This window comes from Toxorhynchites rutilus, chromosome 2 (assembly GCF_029784135.1).
Source record: "Toxorhynchites rutilus septentrionalis strain SRP chromosome 2, ASM2978413v1, whole genome shotgun sequence".
Taxonomy (NCBI): domain Eukaryota; kingdom Metazoa; phylum Arthropoda; class Insecta; order Diptera; family Culicidae; genus Toxorhynchites; species Toxorhynchites rutilus.
Window position 1 is genome coordinate 133,045,726 of NC_073745.1, and position 22,794 is coordinate 133,068,519.

Consider the following 22,794-nt stretch of genomic DNA (forward strand, 5'->3'; position numbering starts at 1 on the left):
GAATTGATGGCTAGAGCAATCGCGTCCGCATATTTTTTCCAGTCAATGTGTCTTGTGAGGTCATATGCCATATTTATAGATTCAGAAGAATTCGACCCAATGGTGATGGAAATTTTGATTGGCAAGTGATCACTACCGTTGGGATCCTGTATTACATTCCACTTGCAATCTAACGATAGTGAGTTCGAGCAAAGCGAGAGGTCAAGAGCACTTGGCTTAGCAGGTGGTTTAGGTACACGTGTTGTTTCCCCAGTATTCAAAATGGTCATATTGAAGCTGTTACAAAGGTCATATATCAACGATGAACGGTTGTCATCTTATTGTTCCCCCCAGGCGGTTCCGTGAGAATTGAAGTCTCCCAAGATCAACCGTGGCTCAGGAAGGAGTGAGCACATGTCAGCAAGTTGCTTGCGGCTAACCGCAGCTCTCGGAGGCCAATACAAGCTGACAATACAGAGGTCTTTGCCTCTGATGTTTGCATGACAAGCAACAGCTTCGATCCCACCAATAGGTGGAAGATCAATTCGGAAAAATGAGTGACACTTATTGATCCCTAATAGCACCCCTCCGTATCTGTCATATCGGTCCAAGCATATAATATTAAAATCGTGGAAAGAGAGATCATCTTGCGAAGAAAGCCAGGTTTCGGACAGAGCAAAAACATCACAATTGAACTTATGAATTAAAAATTTAAATGTATCCAATTTAGGGATAAGACTACGACAATTCCACTGAAAAACAGTGATATCTCCGACCTCCGAATTTAAATTAGACATCAAGAGAGATAATCATTGCAAGGAGGGGCCATGTTTGCATCAATTGCTGTAAAATTGTCTTTAATACTGGAAGCATTGCGGTGACAATGGTTCTGATGGAGTCGGAAACATTAAAACACGTGAAAATTTGATCCACAAGGTCGGACAACTTTATGAATCCCGATTGGGAAGTTGAACTTGACGGAAAAACAGGGACATTTGGGGTTTTTGATGTTCCCTCGAATGCTGGGTCGTTCAAAGGTGAACCATTCCCACGGAAGCCAGAAGGAACCTGATTTTGCTTGTCCGCTGCACTCGTTTTTTTAGGCAAACTAACTGGGGGTATCACCGGAGGGACTTGTCCTTGAACGTTGGGAGTGGTCACATTTTTGCGCCGGGGATTCCCTTGAGAAATGGCCTGAAGTTGATGCTCGGTAAATCCCCCGGAGTGGTCTATTACTTCGTGGTTGCGGACCACTATATACCATTCGGGAGTGCGTTGGTCATCGGGAAGGAAGCTCGGCCCCGTGTAAGTCGCACGCAACACGCGACCCTACTCCAGCACGGTTTGCTCAGGGCGGGAAAGTCCTCCAACGCCAGCGATATTTACCGAAACTCACGTCGGTGAGAGGTTCGGTGTCTGAGCGGTGAGAATCACCACGCTGCTCCACCAATTGGTGAACCCCACGGTTGCTGCACGGGTGAGCACATACCGGTATACAAATCAATGAGAGTGAGTACCCTGGAACAGCATGATATATGACGGGCCACCACCACAGTTACACGTAAAAACTACACCAATTAGTAGGGACAAAATATTGTGTTAGTAGGAGAATCACAGTCTTAGGAAAACACATAAGGTAAAAAAAGACGTCACAAGAAATTTAGAATTGTTGGGAAAGAGAAGTTAAGTGTTTTGACGAAAATAAAAAACAAACATTCAGAAAATTGCTGGAAAAAGATTTGGTTAACTTTCCATTAAAGTTTTAGCGGTTTTCCAAAAAATAATAAAATTTTCTTTTTGGATTTCGGTTAGTAAGATTGGTTTCCTCAAAACGACAGAGAAACTTTTCGAAATTCTCGTAAGCAAATTGGGAAGTGTGGCAAGCAACAATTTGAAGGAGGATACTGTACCGAGGCCTACCGTACGCGCAAGTCCGGGCAACGATTAATCCGAATCCCGACAGAGGACATTGGTCCTCTTTAGCTGTGCAACGGTGGCAGTGGTCGGTGCAACCGGCCAAAGCAGGCTCATCCCTTAATGCTGTTTAGAATGAAGAAAATATCGAAACAAAGTAAAGTAGTATCATCAAAGCATTTATCGAACGATTCTATTTTTTCATGTCGTATAGTAAGGGCATATAAACGTGTAAACAATGTTCCCAATTTGCTCGTATTATTTATTCATTGTTTTGATCACTTTTTCATCATAGAGCAGATTAGATACATTTGTTATATTTTAAAATACAAAGATTAATAACTACGTGAAATAAATCTTGTTGAAATGTTCATTCCCTTTTTATGCAGAAGAAACTGGCCAGCCTAGTTTTCTTAATGTATTTGCGTTTCTTTCTCCTGGCACAATCATGACAAATTTCCGCAAATTCAATAGGCTCTACGGTAATTTCGAGACGCTGTTCCGAGCGAGGAGACTCCTCATCCTCTTCCACCGAGCACTGATTCTGATGGGGTGCTGGTGAATTTTTCGGATCCGTTACAGAATCAGGACGTCTTTGTATATGGTTGTTGTTCTTGTCTAGTTCTTCTTGTTCCAGATCCATCACGTACTGCAGCGCTCGTTTCACTCTCGGAGCGGTTGACGCATTTGCGGCTAACAACCGTTCAAAGCTGTCCTCGCTGCGGAAAGTGCTGAAATTGATCATTGGTCCTATTTCCGGACTTGTCTGGGTCGCGACGGATACTAAGCTCTTGTTGAGTTGAAGGTATGATGCCAGAACTCGTTTTTCATGGAGTTCTCTCTCACGCTTGCGTTCACGTTCTCTTTCCCGTTCTCGTTTCGAATCTTCTAGCCGTATACCTTCAATTTTATTCTTCAAAGCAACAACTCTCGCGACCTCATCCTCCCGCTGAAGTTCACTGAAATGGAGATGTCGCTGCAGACTGTCGATCTCGTTGTTTTTATCTCTCAGCATTGCTCGTAAAGTATCAATATTGGTCTCTTGGTCGAATTCATCTGTCTAAAATATTTTCCTATTCAAATTACACTAATTGGTAAACAAGCAAATATAGCTCTTCACATACCTCTTCAAGTGTACGCCCGAGAATGTTGGTATTACTCAGTGAGTTATGACGCACCAACCCGCGGCGATCACGCTGACTGATCGCTTCATCTATGAATTGTTTCACTTTACTTTTAACGTGTGAGTACTTCTGTCGTTTGAACGGAATTGATTGCGCATGCGAAGCGCCACTGTTCACAAGATTCTCCATAGATTTAGCCCTTTTCTGGTTTACAGTATTCGTCGATCTATTTGGAGGCTTGGAACCGATATTTTTTGCATCCTTCATCGCATTTACCCGCTTATTGGTGCTTGTGCGATACTTCGAAGCGATGTTGCTTGATCCACTGGATCCGCTGCCATTTTCATTCTCCGTTGAAAGGCTATAGTTTCCACTCGAGGTGTTCGATGTGTGGGAAGTTGTTGCCGAGGATCTAGATTCTTGAATGATAAGCGGACAAAAATTGTTATTCAATTGAATTGACTATGGTTAAATTCTTGTCATGCCAGGTTTTCTTGTTTTCGAAAATATCATAAATTTGGAGGAAAAAGCTACTCACCAGGAACATTACTTATCTGCTCCGGTTGTTGTAGTCTCGGCGGGCTAAGAATCCCATCATCTAGCTCATCAAACTCGAGTAACAGACTTGCCGGGAAAGATTCCTCGTAAAGTTTTTGGTATGACATCGTTCATCTTTCGCATCCGTCTCACAATAAACCATTGTTTCCAACAATGCATGATACGAATATTGTTTCGAAAGGCGACTGTCAAAAAAAATCATTGATTCGTCTAGACAAGTTTAGGCTTAAGTAATACATTGCCAGCAAATTATTCGATCTATGCTTTCTTTCGAAATAAAATTTTTTCAATCAATTTTCAAGTTTTATTTTCAATTGCATTTTGTAAGTCTCTCTGCAGTGTAATATAGTTGCAGTTTCTTTATGTATATTACAATATGTTTTTCACATCTGCAGTGGGGTGGCATACTTTTTATTTATTCATTTGAACGTGTCAATAATTAACTAATCGTGTAATGTTGAAACAGGAAAAGTGCTTTAATATTTCGTTCCCAATTAGCATTTTTTACAATGTTTTTTTGTCGCAATTTTGGAAGCAACACGAAACCCAGCCTAAATCGGTTACTTCCGCATTTTCGACACTTGTTTTCATCAATAAATGACAATAGATATTATGTTTTTTACAATTAAGTCTGTTATACCAATGAGCTGAGATTGTTTCTTAACTCTGAACCGTTGTTACATAGAAACATAACTTCAAAAAAGAGGTTTATCCGTTAAATACTCTAAATCACAAATATGTTTTCCCACTAACGCTAAAATTTTCGGTCCTTAGTGGATTGCTTACACCAAACCATTCAATAGTGAGAAAAGCTAATATGTATTTTTATTTTACAAGAACATCTCCCTAAGATCGTTAACATTGAAACCCGAATATTTCCATTCTACTCGAACGAGATCCTCGGGCAATGCGAATATAAATAACAGATGGCAAAAGGGATGTTCCTCGGTGGGTGATGGGCACAGGAATAACAGCGTCCAGAAGAGAAAATTAGAAGAGATCATTGCCGTCGCTTGTTCCAGAGTTGATCAGTTCTTTAGTAGTCAGCAGGCCGTCCTTGTTGGTATCAATAAATCGTTGCAAAATTGTCCTAGTCAGGGCAGGATTCGCAGACAGCTCGTTGACAAACCAGTCCAAGGAGAAGCTGAAAAAAAAACAGAGACCGATGAGTTCAATTTACCAATTACCGAATAATATTTATTTTTATGATACAGGTCGGACAAGATTTTATACAATTTTGGACTCGATTAAATATAGTTTGATTTTTTTTTTAATATTTCAAATATGACTCGGGGGTCTTCGTAGCCACTTGGTTGCGCGTTCGCTTACTAAGCGATCGATCGTGAGTTCAAACTCAAGGTCATTAATTGACTATCTATGTGTTGTTATAAAATAACTACGTCCACGCAACAATCATCAGCGATGGAGATCGATCCACGGTGGAACGAAGGTCGATTCATCCATACAACTGCTCTGCTCTGCAAGAAACATCGGGCTGTTGTGCAATAGATAACACTACAATGATCGTATCAACTATCTGCGCTGTCCGGCCTGCTGAACAATGGAAGAACAGAAAGAATTCCTCTGCGCCTAAATGGCTACTACTTTGTAATTTACCATAATGTAATAGAACAGAAAAAAATACTCTTATGCCTAAACGGCTAATACTACTGTGTAATTTACATGATTTTATGGTATGTTCTTATACATAAACATGTACATGTACACGAATAAAACCTGGCTCTGAAAAATAGTAATACTTCAACGTTGAGGTTAAATACTCTTGGCTATTATAAAAACAGTGGAGTAAAAATCTTGATTTTTGGAAATTTTGATTGAATTCATTGCTTTTATGAGGAATTTTTTATTACGATATTGCAGCGAAATTAAGAAAGATAGAAGTCGGGTGTCAAAGAACAAATTGTAGAGCGGTTAGGGATACCGATTACATGTAATCCTCCCTTGGGTTCTTTTTCGGTTTTCGAAAACTGCCTCTGCCACGTCGCGATTCGCCGGGAAAATCGACTTGACCATCTTATTCAGCCGCTGTTGCTGCGTCATTGCCTGCAGCACCGAAACCAGTGGACGGGACTTCCGTTTCCTGGCATGTATGTTCATGATCGCCAGGTACTTTTCAACTGTTTGGCCGGTTTCAACAACCTCCCAGCCAAACGCACGCAGCGATGTAGCCACTTTTCCCTCGTACTTCCTCTCCGGCGTTTCTTGAAGATTCTTGTCACTCAGGGTCGTCGGCCGTCGGGAACCGGGCCTTCTTTCGATGCTCTGATTGTTGTTCAATAGTGCCAAGATGTTGTAGATGCCGGAACAGGCATATACGGCGTCCACAAAGTGCCGCACGATGTCCGTTTTTGACGCGGTGGGGTACCGTTCTTTGAACGCGCACAGTTCTGAACGGAGTAGCTTCACTGTTTTCGCCATCACGGTTAGAGTCCGACTGATAGAGCTGTCAATTTTTTTTTTTTGCTGACTTGTGGGTTACTATGATTGATGCTGCATGGGTAGTTTTGTCAGTGCGTGTGAGAAGGTAAACCCATGAAAAATCGACAAGTTTTGTCCATTTTTTTAATGCAAACGTTATGAGCACCCTGAGAAGTTCGAGGAACATCTGCAAGAGCGAGTAGCGTTCGAAGTGAGATACTGTTCGGTAAAAATTTTATTATGCTGATGAAGCGCTCCATGGATCCCTACCAACCAGCATTAGATATGTCTTGTACGGCCAATAATCATTCTCCTCCAACGAGTTTCCAATTTGATCTTCCAATATTCGAATATTTTAGGCTTCTTCAGATGGCATTTTTTCTATTTACTTCCATGGTGCTCTCCTATATGGATATTCCGACAATAGAAAACCTACAACAATTCGACGGGTTAAACGCAGGTAATTACGTACTAACATGGAACATGATTGTTGGTGGAGAAGTATATCATGATATTCACGCTGATAGCAAGATTTACTGCGGCAAAAGGCAGCCACTTTTCAGCCAATCCATTTCAATCACAATCGAAACAATCATCAGACCGGTAGAGAATATTGTGCCAATAATGCTCGAAGTCTTCCTAGTAACCTAGCAGGTGATTGCGGTTCCAATATCTATGCCTATTTTCTATGCCTGATTAACGAATTCATAGCCTACTAACAATAATTTCGAGTTCTGTTCGAATTCGTTTTTATGTCTTCAATGCTGTCAATCTGGGTCCCACTAAGCTGTAATTTGATTTACTCGGAAAAAATTAGGATGAAATTAAGAAAAACGTTATGTTTTTTAGATTCTAATCAACGAGCAGTGAACATTGCCGTTTACGTCAGTGTTATTCATCACTGCATCAACATTTCTGGGCCTTCTCTCCGCCCTAGATGCCGCAAACAAACTGTGAGTGTCGTCTACAAACGTGTATGAAGATAAAAAACGAGTATTGTCGACATATAAGGTATTTCGTCCAAATCACTACGACGAACAAAACAGGCGGCCAAAACGCGATCCTGAAGCAGTGCTGATCACTGCGTATATTTGAGCTATATCACGACTTTTGCAACATGACTATCAAATGGCGTGCAACAAAACATAAACCGACAAAACAGTCCCAAAGTGTTTTGACGATCAAAGCATGTTGCAAGTCATCGCACTATGATCGTCAAGACCATAAATGAATCGTTTGTTTGAGAAACCCCATAAGTCCATTTGACGCACTGGCGAGAAACTGACAAAAAACTGTTTTTCTCAAAATTTTGACCTGGACCTCCAATTTGTTTGTATGGGGTTCGATTACTAGACCCAAAACATATTATTTGGAGCCACAACTTCATCAATATAACAGGTTAAGCTCAAAATATAGCGCTTCAAAGTTGGTGGTCTTAGGGGGTTTCTCAAAAAAACGAGAAATCAGTGGTGTATTCAGCTGTTTTGAAGTGACTCAATTCACTATTAAATATGTATTTTTTATGTTCATAATGCTCAAACCAAGTAAGAATGGGGCTGTTTATAAGTTAATAGCTGACCCGGCGAACTTCGTCCCGCCAAAAATTGATATTTAGATATAAATACTTTCAAACATTTACGTTTTCCCACCAAACGAACGTTTGTGGGTTCAATGGAAGAACTCTTCGTTGTTTGATTACCTCTAGACCCTTTAAAATTAATTTTACTTTGAATTTGCTAGTACTTCTACCAAAACTCGTCATTATAATATATTATATTCAGACACAATTCTTGTTCAAGATTCTCCAATCACTTGCAAATAACATGTTCCTCTGTTACATAGAATACATGTTTGAAACAGAAAACATGATGAAAAAATGAGTTCGGCCTTAGAGAGGGAGAACAGGGTCGAACCACCATAGAAACATTTCTTGTCTCCTAAAATCTCCGCATGCCAATTTCGGTTCCATTTGCTTCATTAGTTCTCGGGTGTTTCTGCAGTTTCTCGGGTAGCTGCAAATATTGTGTTTCTTGGCAGCTACCTGGATGAACTGCGAAAGCTTGCAGTAGATTTCTTGGTTATTGGGGGTTTTCCGGCCACTGCTTTCCAACGAAATAGTTGTTTTCTCGCGTAGTTTCATGTAGTTTTCTTGACGATTGTATAGTAGGATACTTTAACGGGGGTCGACAAAACTGACTTACAAGAGTTCTCAGCTTGGGGTATTCGAGAGATGATTTGCCTCTATTTTTGCATGCCTTTCCTTTGACTCTTGTACTTTTTATGACTTCCGCTTGGTAATTTTGCCGCCGAACACCACGCTTTCATTTCGCGGTCGTGTCTGGGTAACAATCCAAATCAGAAAACATTCCAATTATGTTGATTTGTGCATGCTTCTTCTTATTTTAATAGTCGATGTAAGTACCCTCAAGGACTCAAAATCTGCCAAAAAGTCAATTTTGATAAAAATGGCGTTTATGGGGTTCCTCAAACAGAATATTCTAATACCATGCCACTTGTATGATAGAAGTTTACAAGTTTACCAGGGTTCATTTGTTTCCATTTATTTATTTATTTATTTATTTACTATGACTCTACATCCCATTGAGAATAGATCTGATTCACTACTCTTCTCCAATAAACCCGGTCCATGGCTGCAGTTCTCCAACTCCCGGCTGCACCGATTCTTGCCAAGTCTTGCTCCACCAGGTCTAACCACCTCGCTCGCTGGGCTCCTCTCCTACTTGTTCCTACCGGATTCTATGCGAACACCATCGCTGCTGTGGCAATCTTGCAACATGTCCTGCCCATCGCACTCGTCCAGCCTTGGCGACTTTCTGGATGCTGGGTTCGCCGTAGAGTTGCGCCAGTTCGTGGTTCATTCTCCTTCTCCATACTCCGTTTTCCTGTACACCACCGTATATTGTTTTGAGCACTCGGCGTTCGAAAACTCCGAGCGCTTGTGAGTCATCTTCAAGCATCGTCCATGCTTCGTTCCCATAGAGAACAACCGGTCGAATTAGATATTTGTACATGGTACACTTCGTACGGGATCGGAGCTTGTTGGACCTCAAGGATTTGCGGAGTCCATAGTAGGCACGACTTCCATTGACAATCCGTCTTCGAATTTCACGGCTGTTGTTGTTGTCAGTTGTTATCATCGAGCCAAGGTAGACAAATTTCTCCACCATCTCGAGCTCGTCGTCGTCGTTCACAACACTACTGCTAAGAAGAACTCTCTTGCGATCAGTCCCTCCAGCTAGCATGTATTCAGTCTTAGACGCATTGATCCCAAACCCAATCAGCCCTGCTTCGTGTTTCAGTCGGGTATACAAGTCGGCTATCGTCGCATGTGTTCTTCCTATTATGTCCACGTCGTCGGCGAAGCAGATAAACTGAATAGACTTATTGAAAATCGTGCCCCGCATGTTGAAGCCCGCTCTCCGCATAACACCTTCCAGCGCCACGTTGAAGAGCAGACAGGAGAGTCCATCGCCTTGTCGAAGTCCACTGTGAGTCTTAAATGATCCCGATAGCTCACCTGAGATCCGCACACTGCACCACACACCGTTCATAGTTGCCTGAATCAGTCTTGTCAGCTTTCGGGGAAAGCCGTATTCATCCATGATCATCCATAGCTGTCGTCGGTCGATTGTATCATATGCGGCCTTGAAGTCGACGAAGATGTGGTGTGTAGGGACCTGTAACTCGCGGCACTTTTGGAGGATCTGCCGCAGTGTAAAATTCTGGTCCGTCCTCGAGCTACTGGGCATGAATCCGGCCTGATAACTTCCCACAAATCTACTTACTATTGGCGATATACGGCGAAAGAGGATCTGAGACAAAATTTTGTAGGCACCATTCAGGATCGTGATGGCACGATAGTTCCCACAATCCATCTTGTCGCCTTTTTTATAGATGGGGCAGATTACCTTTCACTCTTCCGGTAGCTGTTCTGTGTCCCAGATCCTGACTATCAACCGGTGCATACACTCTACAAGTTTTCTCGAACCTCCCTTGAAGAGCTCCGCTACGAGGCCATCCTTACCAGATGCTTTGTGGTTCTTGAGCTGATTAATGGCCTCCTTAAATTCACGTCGTTGTACGTCGTCGTTGTTTATTGCACCGGGGTAGTCCTCCTCAACGCCGTCTTGGTCTCCTGTCTGCGCGCTGTCCAGGTGTTCATCATAGTGCTGCCTCCACTTTTTGATCACCTCGCGTTCGTTCGTCAAGATACCTCCTTCCTTGTTTCTACACATTTCGACTCGCGGCACAAAACCTTTGTGCGAGGCGTTTAGTTTCTTGAAGAACTTCCGCGATTTTCGAGAACGATAAAGCAGATCCATCTCCTCACACTCTTTCTCTTCCAGGCGGCGCTTTTATTCCCGAAAGAGATGTGTTTGCTGCCTTCGCTTCAGTTTGTATCGTTCCACGTTTTGTTGAGTCGCTCGTTGCAGCATGGCTGCGCGTGCTGCATCCTTCTCATTCATGAGCTCTCGGCACTCGTCGTCAAACCATTCGTTTCGTTGTTCTCGTTGTTCATACCCGATGACGGTCTCTGCTGTGCTGCTAATTGCTGATTTTAAGGAGTTTCAGCATTCATCGAGGGGAACAGCATCCAGTTCGTCTACCTCCGGTAACGCAGCTTCAAGACGCTGCGAGTATGTTGCAGCAACGTTCGGCTCCTGTAGTCGTCGTTGGTGGTACCGTGGTGAGCGCTGGTGTCTTAGTTTATTGACGACTGACAGTTTAGAACGCAGTTTGACCATCACCAGATAGTGGTCTGAATCGATGTTAGCGCCACGATAGGTTCTGACGTCGATGATATCCGAGAAGTGCCGACCGTCGATCAAAACGTGGTCAATTTGTGTTTCGGTTTGCTGTGGTGATCTCCAGGTGTAACAGTATTGGAGGCTGTGCTGGAAGAAGGTGCTACGTATGGCCATGTTCTTGGAGGCAGCGAAGTCGATAAGTATTAGGCCGTTTTCGTTGGCTCGCTGATGGCCGCTGAACCTACCAATTACCGGTCTAAACTCCTCCTCTTGGCCGACCTGAGCGTTCAAATCACCGATGACGATTTTGATTTCGTGTTTTGGGCAGCGATCGTATTCACGCTCTAGCTGCGCGTAAAATTCTTCTTTATCGTCATCGGTGCTAGCTAGATGAGGGCTGTGGACGTTGATAATGCTGATATTGAAGAAGTGGCCTCTCATCCTCAATCTGCACATTCTTTCATTGATCGGCCACCAACCAATCACCCGTTTTTGCATCTCCCCCATCACGATGAAAGCTGTACCCAGCTCGTGTGTGTTGCCGCAGCTCTGATAGATGGTATACCTACCATGGAACGATCGCACCATCGAACCTTTCCAGCACACCTCCTGCAGCGCTACGATGTTGAAATTGCGGTCTCTCAATATTTCCGACACAATTCGGGTACTCGCAAGAAAATTGAGAATCTTGCAGTTCCATGTTCCGAGTTTCCAATCTCTGATCCGTGTTCTTTGCGTGGGTCTAGTCCGATTATCCTGTCTCGAATTTCTTTGTGAATATTCCTGTGCGTTTCATTTTTACGGATGGCTTGCAGTGCCTGCACCAACCCACTGTCTCGCCGGAGGACCGTCGTGCACAGCTCTTTTTAGAATCCCCGCTGGCACGAAGACAGTGATCAGCCGCCCCTAACATGGGGATCAGACGCTGTTTTGAGCCGCACCTCCATGGTGAACAGACGCTCGGATTGTTTCCATTCCGCTACGTGAATACCCTTATCATATGAATATGCTAAAACTCGGGCAGAACAAAGGATATAAATGAGTTTAAACGGACTGTCCAACATGAGCATTTGGGTGCCGGGTAGAAATTTCATTGAAGCGAATAAAATTTCTTCATTATCTTAGCATGTAGAGATTAGTTGAAGTGATTTACCTCAATAAATACAACAAAAAAACAACAGAAACGAAAATCGAAGCTATGCTCGATGAAGATAAAATACAATCTGCCATAATCAACAGTTCATTACAGACAATTTTACCGCCTACTTCATCGATCAAAGCGTTTTGACGAGGCTCAGCAACAGGCATCATGTTGCATCGTAGCTCGTCAGTCGCCATTGAAACAAGTTTTTCATCAATAAGAAGCGACTAGCACGTCAGTTGTCTCGTTATATTGATGAAATAGTGCAACACTGTCCTAAAGGATGTATGAGATGATGATGACGAAGTTCTATTACGTGGTAATTGATGATCCTACGTCAATACAGACTTTCAAACAGTTTTCTGAGTTCGAATTTTTAACCGCCATTAGATGTGGAAAACGTGGTGCATTCAGCTGTTTTAAAGTGACTCAATTCACTATTACGTATTTTTTATGTTCATAATGTTCATACCCAGCGTTGCCAATGTTCCAGTTTCAACTGGATTCTTCCAGTTTTTTCTTCGATCCAGTTGAACAGTTAAACTCTAAATTCTTCCAGTTTTTTTCAAATATTGTCTAGTTTTATCCAGTTTTTTTTTATATGTGCGCTTCAGTTTTACTTATTTTATGTAAAATAAATCCACAACGCACAAATATTATCCCTCATATTCCTTACCAATTTTGTTTGTTGACATTTTTCGTTCGATCGATTCAAAGTGTATTTACGTTGGATCGTTCTTCTTTTTCTAACACGCTCTCAATGTTATTTTTCTCCAGCTTACACTTACGAATTCAATACGAGGTGGTAACAAAGCGGCGCATATTTGACTTAAATTGGATAATTTGAATAATTTCGATCAGAAATATCATAACATACAGTGAAATGATATCGAAGATATAATTTCACTGTATGTAATTGAATCCTGTATATAAATCTTTCTACCCATATGTTCGAATTCCAACAATGACAGAGTTATTGAACATTTTCTCTGTTCTGGCCATATATATATATATATATATATATATATATATATATATATATATATATATATATATATATATATATATATATATATATATATATATATATATATATATATATATCCGATCGACATAAAAATTGGTATGTAGGGGTTTTTCGGGCCGGGGAAGATTTTCGTGATAGTTTGAGACCCATCCCCCCTCTCTAAGGGGGGGGGGGGGGCTGCCATACAAATGAAACACAAATTTCTACATTACTCTAGAATTAATCAAGCGAATGAAACGAAATTTGGCATGTGGAGGTTTAAGGGTGCAATTAATGATTCTATGGTGGTTAGATACTCCTCCCCCTCTCTTAGGGGGACTACCATATAAAAGAAACATAAATTTCTGCATAACTCGAGAATTAATCAACCAAATGGAACCAAATTAGGCATATTGAGGTTTCAGGGTACAAAAATGTTTCTATGGTGGTTATAAACTCCTCCCCCCTCTCTTGAGGGGGGCTGCCATACAAATGAAACATAAATTTTTGCATTACTCGAGAATTAATCAAGCAAATGAAATCAAATTAGGCATATGGAGGTTTCAGGGTAAAATGTTTCTATGGTGGTTAGAGACTCCTCTCCCTCTCTTAGGGGAGGCTGCCATACAAATGAAACATAAATTTCTGCTTAACTCGAGAATTAATTAAGCAAATGCAACCAAATTAGGCACATGGAGGTTTTAGGGTACAAAAAATGTTTCTATGGTCGTTAGAGATTCCTCCTCCTCTCTAAGGAGGGGGGGGGGGGGGGGGGGTGCTGACATACAAATGAAACACAAATGAGTTTTGGTAGAAATACTAGGAATTTTTTAGTAATGGGTAAATTCAACGGGGTCGATTAAAAGATCAATCAATGAACAGTTCTACGATTAGACCCATGAACTTGCGCTTAGTAAGAAAACGTGAATGTTTGAAGGTATTGATAAAGAAAACGAATTTTGGGCGGGACGAAGTTTGCCGGGTCAGCTAGTTTTATAAAAGATAGTTGTGAAACTCTTAAATTAGTGGATTTAGGTAATATTTTAAAAGCGAAAAACTTCAATGTTTGTGGTTTTCTATGTGTTATTCTTAATTTTATCCAAAAAATACAAAATAAACATGAATATTTCCATCAACCAAATTCAAGCTCTCTAACCGCTCTAGAATTTGTTCTTTGACACCCAACTTATATCTTTTTAAATTTCTCTGCAATATCATTTCAAAACAGTTCCAGATGAATCTTCAACTAAAATCTACCAAAATAACGATTTTTACTTCACTATACTCGTAATAGCCAATTAACTTTCACTCAAACGTTGACTCATTTCATTTTCTCTTGAAATAAGTCATATTAGGCTGTCAAAAAAGTCCTGCGGTATTTTTTTTAAATTTTCATTTGTTCATAAAATTAGTTACAATCATCTGTTTTGAGTCAAATATGCGCCGTTTTGTTCGATGACTTGTTCCCAACGAAATGCCAACTTCATAATATCCCTGTTATAGAAGCTCGCTTCCTTATTGGCAAAAAACTCGGATAGCCAATTTTTTTTTTTTTTTTTTTTTTTTATCTTCGCTTATTTTTCGTCGGCCTATTTCCGCCACTTCAGTGCCAATCACCGACATCAGGGAGGCGACTCCACCTGTTCCTACCTATCAGACTCAACAACTCATAAGCCGGGCCAACTTCTTTTACTTCCCCTCCGAAGGAAGACGTAACCAGAGATTTTTCGCCTCAGAAAATCCCAACGACGCCAGCTGGGATTGAACCCAGGCCGATCGGATTGTGAGGCTGTTACGCTAACCACACAACCACTGGCGCCGTCAAATAGCCAATTTTCACAGGCCTCTTTTGTGGCTAACTTCTGACTACCTAGCTCGTTCGCCATGGACAAAAACAGGTGGTAGTCACTTCGTGCAAGGTCCGGACCATACGGCGGATGCAAAAGAACCTCCCATCCGAGCTCCCGGAACTTCTGGTGCGTCACCAAAAAAGTGTGTGGCCTGGCGTTGTCCTGATGGAAGACAATGTGGCCTCTGTTTATCAAAGATGGCCGCATTGTATTCCATCTGTTTATCTTCATGAGTGCTACCTTCAAGCGGTCCAGTTGTTGGCAGTACAGGTCCGAATTGAGCGTTTGGCCATAGGGAAGCAGCTCATAATAGATTATTCCTTGACAATCCCACCAAACACACAGCAGAACCTTCCTGGCCGTTAATGAGGGCTTGGCCACCGTCTGAGCCGCTTCAGCGGGCTTCAACCACGACCGTTTGCGCTTCACGTTGTCGTAAGTGACCCACTTTTCATCGCCAGTCACCATCCGCTTCAGAAACGGGTCGATTTTGTTGCGATTCAGCAGTGATTCACATGCGTCGATACGGTCAAAGATGTTTTTTTGCGTCAACGTGTGTGGCACCCATACATCGAGCTTCTTTGTGAATCCAAGCTTCTTCAAATGGTTAATAATGGTTTGATGACTTATCCCCAGCTCTTGGCCGATGCTACGGCTGCTACTATGCCGGTCTTTCTCGGCTAATTCAGCGATTTTGTCGCAATTTTCGACGACAGGCCTTCCGGAGCGTGGCGCATCTTCGACGATCTCTACACCAGAACGAAAACGTTGAAACCATCGTTGTGCGGTGGAAATGGAGACTGTATCGGGTCCATGAACTGCACAAATTTTATTGGAAGCTTGAGATGCATTTTTGCCTTTGTCATAGTAGTACTGTAAAATATGTCGGATTTTCTCTTTATTTTGCTCCATATTTGCGACACTATAACTCACAAACGACTTAACCAAACAAAACACTGTCAAGGACTATATTATAGCGCCTTTCCAACAAGCTATAGTATGACTCGATACAATGAATACAACTAGAACTACGCGCTTACAACGACACCTCGCGGAAATACCGCAGGACTTTTTTGACAGCCTAATATTTGAATTATAAAAAAACATATTTTTCGATCTGTATATAATCGAGTCCGACCTGTACTACACGAAGCTTCGAAGAAAATTTTATTTCTCAAGCATTGGAATAGGTAAATAAATCAAAGTCAAACTTAAAATAAAATGATTTTACAGGATTCAGTTTTCTTCCAGTTTTTTTAAGAGCAATACTCCAGTTCTTTGAAAAATATTTTTGGCAACCCTGTTCATACCAAGTAAGAATGGGGCTGTTTATAAGTTACTAGCTGATACGGCACACTTCGTCCCGCCCAAAATTGATATTTAGATATAAATACGTTCAAACATTCACTTTTTCTACCATTCTTTGTGTGGACACCGACTGGACAACATCGTTGCTGGACGAGCTGGACGGCGAGGGATCGAGTGCCTTTCTCAAGGCAAGAGGGCGGAGGTGGTAGCGCTGGAGTAGAATAGAGTAGAGTTTTCAAAGGGCCTTTCTCAAGGCTAGAGACGAATGAACTGCAAAAGTTTAAAGTCTCTATAATACAATACCTTCCTTCCTTCCTTTTTCTACCAAACGAACGTTTGTGGGTTCAATCGAAGAACTCTTCATTGTTTGATTACCTCTAGACTCTCTAAAATGATTTTACTATGAATTTCTTAGTCCATCTAACAAAACTCGTCATTATAATTTAGAATTATATTCAGACACAATTAATGTTCAAGATTCTTCAATCACTTTCAAATAACATGTTTTTCCGTTACATGGAATACATGTTTGAAACAGAAAACATAATGAAATAATGAATTCGGCCTTAGAGAGGGGCAACAGGGTCGAACCACCATAGAAACATCTCTTGTCTCCAAAAATCTCCGCATGCCAATCATAGTTCCATTTGCTTCATTAGTAATGATGAAATAGTGCAACACTGTCCTAAGGGGTGTACGAGATGATGATGACGAAGTTCTATTATGTAGTAATTGATGATCCTACGTCAATACAGACTTCCAAACAGTTTTCTGAGTTCGAATCTTCAACCGCCATTAGATGAGGAAAACGTGGCAGATATTTTATACATGTGAGACTGTCGAACTATTTGTATCTTTAGCTCAAAAAACGATTGCAAGCTAGACCATGAACCAGAAAATTCACGTGAACGAGTGTCTGGAAATACGTCTGTGGCAATTCCTGAAGCAACACATTCTGTCATTACAGAACGAAGGACGTGTAGTCATCACAAACGATCGTACAGGTAATCACCAAAAACGAGAACTCTACAAACACGTCAAAGCCCGACGAATATTGGGTCATCGTCATTCGGAATCTGAAGAAGACTAAAAAAAACTGTTGGAAAACTGTTGTTTGATATGATAAATTTGATATAATGAAACTTTCTTTCTGTCCCAATGAACGAGAATCACAGAAAGAAAAACTATCACTATGGATGGGACAACATGCAAATCGTAAATTATTTGGTGGTCACACATTGTATGGATATTGCTAATCTTACCTCTCAGGTTCACCGCCTATTTGTTGCACCGAATCGAGTCTGTCCCTTGTCAGCTCTTCAATCATCTTTCCTGTATCATGTTTTTCATAGCCCCATGGCATCTCATCGACAACGTGGTTAACGCTGCCGCTGCTACCGCCCGTATTTGACCCGATCGGTACCCGTCGTTTACCAAATCCTCTGGCAGTCATCATCTCTGAGTTGCGAAATGGGGCCCGTATAGAACGTGGAATCTTAGAGGCTCGCGAGGCCAAACTGGCCAGCTGTCGGGCCGGACCGGCACTCGATGTGTGACAGCAGAGCAGAATCGACGATAACACTACCACGAACAACAGCTTACAGGCTGGCATTTTCATTACCTAGGTAAAAACAGCAGAAATTGAAAAAGCCATTAAATGTTATTGGTATCATGTAAAACATTATCATTTTAAAAATATGTCTTTTCGCATAGACAGAGTTTCTCGAAATAATATTCAAGTTAAAAACGAAACTATGTAGAAGATGCAGTAGATAGGATAGCATTGAGAAAGTAAATCATTCATATTGAAGAGAAAATCTCCGCATTCAAAAGTTCACACCACGCATTACCAGTTTGAATCGAATCAGCATTGAGACGTATCGTCTAACTTTGAATGAAATTTTCGTTTCTGTCTTCCCTATTCCTCTAAAAATGCATATCGTTCTATAGACGGGTTTTCGCATAGCCTGATTCTACTCTTCATTGGATAAGTAGGAAAAAAGATATTTACAACGTTCGCTTTCGTTCTGGTCCGCAATATGTGGGAGCGTCGCCAAATTTTACCCCTTCGAAGCCACCATGTGATAAATGTTATGTGAAAGTTATGCTAGGACTTGCAGCGTGATTTAAACTTTAATGCGAATTGTGATACATGCATTATAACGTTTTAAATAACATGAAGGGCTTTGGAGATAGTACCAATTTATTGTCAAAAGATTTGTCCATCTATCGATGCATTTTCCACATTTAACTACATTTGTTCCTCGGAAAACAACTTGTTTGCTTTCATGACAAGCAAGTCGATCGTATTACAATATCCGCAGTTCGAATTACAGCTGAATTGTTATATTGAGAAGGTATGAAATCTTTCACTTCAACAGACAGTGCTCGTATGTATCTCCTGAATAGTATTAGAGCACTCCAAGTGCTATCCTTTAAATATATACATATATCCTCTGTCATTGCTATGCACCAGCCGAAGCGCGGTGGGAAAAGTTTCACGTTCGATCCGCTAAGGCAACCATCCGAAACAACATAGCATTATTTGTACAATATCGTACACAACGTGTGGTATTGTTTTCATTCACAACTTAGTCACCGTTTTGGGCACGACGAGGGATCGAATATTTTCTCAGGTAAATTGAATTAGGCTGTTTATTCTCGGCTTCGGGATATTAAATGATGACAGGCCGTAGGACCAGTTAATATTCACGAGATGGTATAGAAACAAATTCTAAAATTGCTCTCCGACTGTCGAAAGCTTGAAGAGTACAGGCAAACCTTTTTTTGTGCGGGGGATGGGGACCGCACAAAAAAAATCGCATTAAAAAATCGTGCAAAACTTCACCAGTAGCTTTAAAAACTCGTGTTCGGTACACAATTTGAAAAAAAAACTTTGTTTTGTGCGGTAGATAGGGACCGCATAAAAAAAGTTTACCCCAATAAAATAACTCAAATCCACGCCGTTCACCGTTCAATTTCCTTTTGTTTCTCTGCTTTGCGATGGGACAGTTTGCCTTTTCGGTTGCGCGAGGCTGTGTTGTGTTTTTAGTTGCATGTCAACACTTGTTTCTGTTTGTAATCATGTCATGCGCAATTTAGAGCATTTGATGGAAGGATGGGAATGATGGGTGAATAGTTTAGACGCAAATATGCTTTTTTCGCACTGAAGAGCATACAAACCATCGAAAAAAAACTAAATAGACGACAACTTCGTCAAATACGCTTCTTTTTGTGTACCGCACAAAAAAAATCGCACAACGACAGAAAACCACCCCAAAAAAAATCGCACAAAACAGGTTTTCCTGTACAATGAAAATTTAAAAAAATGTCGGACAAAATCAATGGAGGAACAACTGTTCAGCGCACAGTTTTCATAGGATGGTATCAGTTAGTTTTGATTTCGAAAGTTATAAGTATAACACCGCTGAGATTGATAGTCGTCACTCAAGCAATTAAAAAAAAATAACTGACGAATGACACAAAGTATCGGGAACGTCAAAAATGTGCACGATGCACTCCCAAATAGGTTTTAGGCTGTTCTTACAGTAGATGGTTGAATCACTCCATCATAATAAAATGCATAGGGGAAGTGGGGGTATAATGGTTACCCTACGGATTATGCCAATTTTCTACACTCACATACCACTTCAATCCCTGTTTTCGGAAGAATTGTGTAGTTTCACTCACTGTTGTTCAAGATGGCAAGCGACTTTTACTATAAAAATTGAAAATAGTACATTTTTATTAGAAAAAAAAGTTGAAAAATCGAACATTTTTTGACTGGGAGGTAAAGTAGTCACCTGGTGGGGGGAAGTGGTCATTCGCATATCAGCCATTCCATGCCAAACCGATATAGTGGCTCTCAGATTTTCGTGGAAAGTGGAAATTTTGATCTTTGTCGCAAACCATTAGACCCGTATTTTTTATTTTTATTTTTTGTTAGGGTGACCATTCCCATTTTAGTGTGGTCCGAAAAATCAAATTTTCAATTTAAAAAAAATAATAATCACGAAATAATTACGGGTAACTTTGACATAACATAACTTAAAAATAAAACAAAAACGCCTCTCTGGTTTCGAGACATGTTATGTAAAAAATTCAGCTTTCCGAAAAAAATATAAAAATATATAGCGCCTTTGGTCCCGAGACCATGAAGACTATAAAAAACAAATACAATCAATAATAACGAAACCAAAATTCCAATTTTGTGTAACTCTAGTATTTTTTCAAAAAATTCATTTTTTCAAAAAAGTGGAAAAATTTGATTTTTCCACCCTAAAATGGAAATGGTCACCCTAACAAAAAAATAAAAAAATACGGGTCTCATGGTTTGCGACAAAGAACACAGACTTCAAAATACATGTAATTGTGAAAATTCGCTGCAAATATACACGCAAGTCGGGGGTATATTTTTTTTCCTCTGAGCTGTGTTTCCCTAACACGGACTTCAAAATTAATGTGCCTGGGGGAATCCGCTTTGCAAATACATGCAAGTCGGGGGTATTTTTTGGTGTTGAGTACTTTTGTACTCGCTTGTCGTTGTGCAGACCGCAATATGTTTCCCTAAAACGTACTTTTAAACTGTGAAGCCTGGGAAAATCGTCATTTCTGATACTAGAGGTGAATGAACTTTCACGGTTCGAGAACTACGTAAACATGAGATGTGCAATAATTTCAGAGGGAAATGTGAAATACAATGATCGTTTGACAATTCTTCTGTTCACATATTTTGGTAGTCCTACGTATCATTTCAAACGTAAAAGGACGTTCATCAAATTTATTTGTAACGAATAACACAAAAGTTTCGATACATTTTAAAATAATATTCTATGTGGTAAACAAGTGGATTGCATACTATAATTGCGTAGTTCTACGTCGAGAATATGCGATTGTGTCCTAGATACAACCCCTTACAACTTTTTATTGTAATATTTATATGCAGAAACATCTTCAATCGATTGATGCGAACATCTGTCGAGAAATGTTTATGTTGCTTCTTCTTCTTATTCTTATTCAGTGCAGATGTAATGTAAGCAAACTAAATGGTTTGCGGCGCAAAGGATCATTAAAGCAGCGAAGGCATAAAATTTTCAAATTAACTCTCAACCGTAAGATGTGCTGTGGTTCGATGTGGTTCGCTGTCTAGAGCAACACAGAACTTATTTTATTTTTTAAAACATTTTTTTTCATTTCTCAATATCACACAAATTATGCTATACAACACTTTTCGCAGAACGGCAGGAGAAAATCCAACATCGATTGTGTTGTGGAACGAATTTTCACCTTCTGATTTCAATCGAAAAACACAACGCTAGAAAATATCTTCTTCACATCCACCTTGGAATTCGCTGCTCTTTAACACAACGGAAACAATGCACGAATTCACGAAAACTGAATGATCTATGGCAAAAAGTCAGCAATAATACCAAAACATACCTAAATTCACACAATCTCCCCGACAAAAAAATTATGAAAATCGATTTTATTTTTATAATTTCAGATATAAAATCCTATTTCAATTTGGTCGCATAAAGTAGGACATTTCTCAGCATAGAAATAATGTACAAAAAAGGGAAGGATGTCATTTTGTAGGTTTTTTTGAAAAAAACATGAAAATTGTTCGTCAGCTGTTCGGATAATTTTCGAACTTTTCGCGTGATATCACCCATCATTTTCGGCACAGTACTGCTAGTAACCGTATTTGCAATCTTGATCAACCACTTTTCCATCTTGATATTAAATACTTCCCAGAGAAAAAACAGGAAGTGGGTTATATCTATGGTATAACCGCAAGGGTGACGTAGGACTATCGTTGATTTAGAGATCATTTGTTTGAAGTTGAATCTAAATCCATTCTGAATGAATGAATAAATGAATATTTGGGAGTCTTCAAAAACGAGAGCGTTACGTTGGAGGCACAAGGTTTTATGCATCCAATATAGGATACGAAAAACCTTGTTCTGAAGAATAATCTTCAGAAGCTAACCTGCTAACTGTACTTGATTGACAAATCACAAACCCAAATGTATTATATGGATATTTTATGGATAGAAAACATTAAAATAAACTCTTTCACATGAATGTAATTTTAAATTCCCAGAGGAACTGGAAGATTATTTTCAGTAACGATTAGATATTTCCACATTTTCCTCGATACTGGAAGCCCACCAGTGGTTAATACTAACTCGATAACCACCTGTTAATAGTACTTGATTGAAAAATATTTGGTCACAGTGTTACATGAATAGAAAACATTCAAATAAACTCTTTCACATGAACATTCTTTGTGTGGACACCGACTGGACAACATCGTTGCTGGACGAGCTGGACGGCGAGGGATCGAGTGCCTTTCTCAAGGCAAGAGGGCGGAGGTGGTAGCGCTGGAGTAGAGTAATAGAGTAGAGTTTTCAAAGGGCCTTTCTCAAGGCTAGAGACGAATGAACTGCAAAAGTTTAAAGTCTCTATAATACAAGACCTTCCTTCCTTCCTTCCTTCCTTTCAAATGAATGTATTTTTAAATTCCCAGAGGAACTGGCTGATTATTAACTTTCTCGATGCTGAATGGCATCCAAACGGAAAGAATTCTGCGCGTGTATGTGTCGATCCTTCGCCGTCCACCTCCTCCAGCACGTTAGGCAACGATGTTGTCTTGTCGATGTCCTCACGAAAAATGAATGTGTCTCACCACCAGAATATCGCTTAA

At 40.4% G+C, this 22,794-nt stretch overlaps 2 protein-coding genes across 2 annotated transcripts in view; both read right to left on the reverse strand.

The window, feature by feature from the left end:
* Positions 1–2,123: 2,123 nt before the first annotated feature.
* LOC129770765 (uncharacterized) lies at positions 2,124–3,712 on the reverse strand. The gene is made up of 3 exons (XM_055773819.1): positions 3,556–3,712; positions 3,018–3,436; positions 2,124–2,953 (listed from the first exon to the last, which is right to left on the reverse strand). Exons 1-3 carry the CDS (start codon positions 3,680–3,682, stop codon positions 2,264–2,266), a joined length of 1,236 nt encoding a protein of 411 aa, XP_055629794.1. The 5' UTR covers positions 3,683–3,712; the 3' UTR covers positions 2,124–2,263.
* A 166-nt stretch (positions 3,713–3,878) lies between these two features.
* The window catches only part of LOC129770030 (allatotropins-like), a 90,231-nt gene continuing 71,315 nt past the window's right edge, over positions 3,879–22,794 (reverse strand). Inside the window, exons 2-3 of the mRNA XM_055772610.1 lie at positions 17,351–17,709; positions 3,879–4,719 (exon numbers count right to left, since the gene is read on the reverse strand). Coding sequence (XP_055628585.1) covers positions 4,566–4,719; positions 17,351–17,709 — 513 coding nt within the window. The 3' untranslated portion in view covers positions 3,879–4,565. The remainder of the gene's footprint in view (positions 4,720–17,350; positions 17,710–22,794) is intronic.

Bases quoted from the DNA above. Each gene is read 5' to 3' on its own strand.
- LOC129770765 (XM_055773819.1), bottom strand. From the start codon at position 3,682: ATGTCATACCAAAAACTTTACGAGGAATCTTTCCCGGCAAGTCTGTTA. The intron at 3,437-3,555 runs GTGAGTAGCTTT...TTATCATTCAAG, and splicing joins GCAGATAAGTAATGTTCCTG to AATCTAGATCCTCGGCAACA. The intron at 2,954-3,017 runs GTATGTGAAGAG...AAAATATTTTAG, and splicing joins TCGGGCGTACACTTGAAGAG to ACAGATGAATTCGACCAAGA.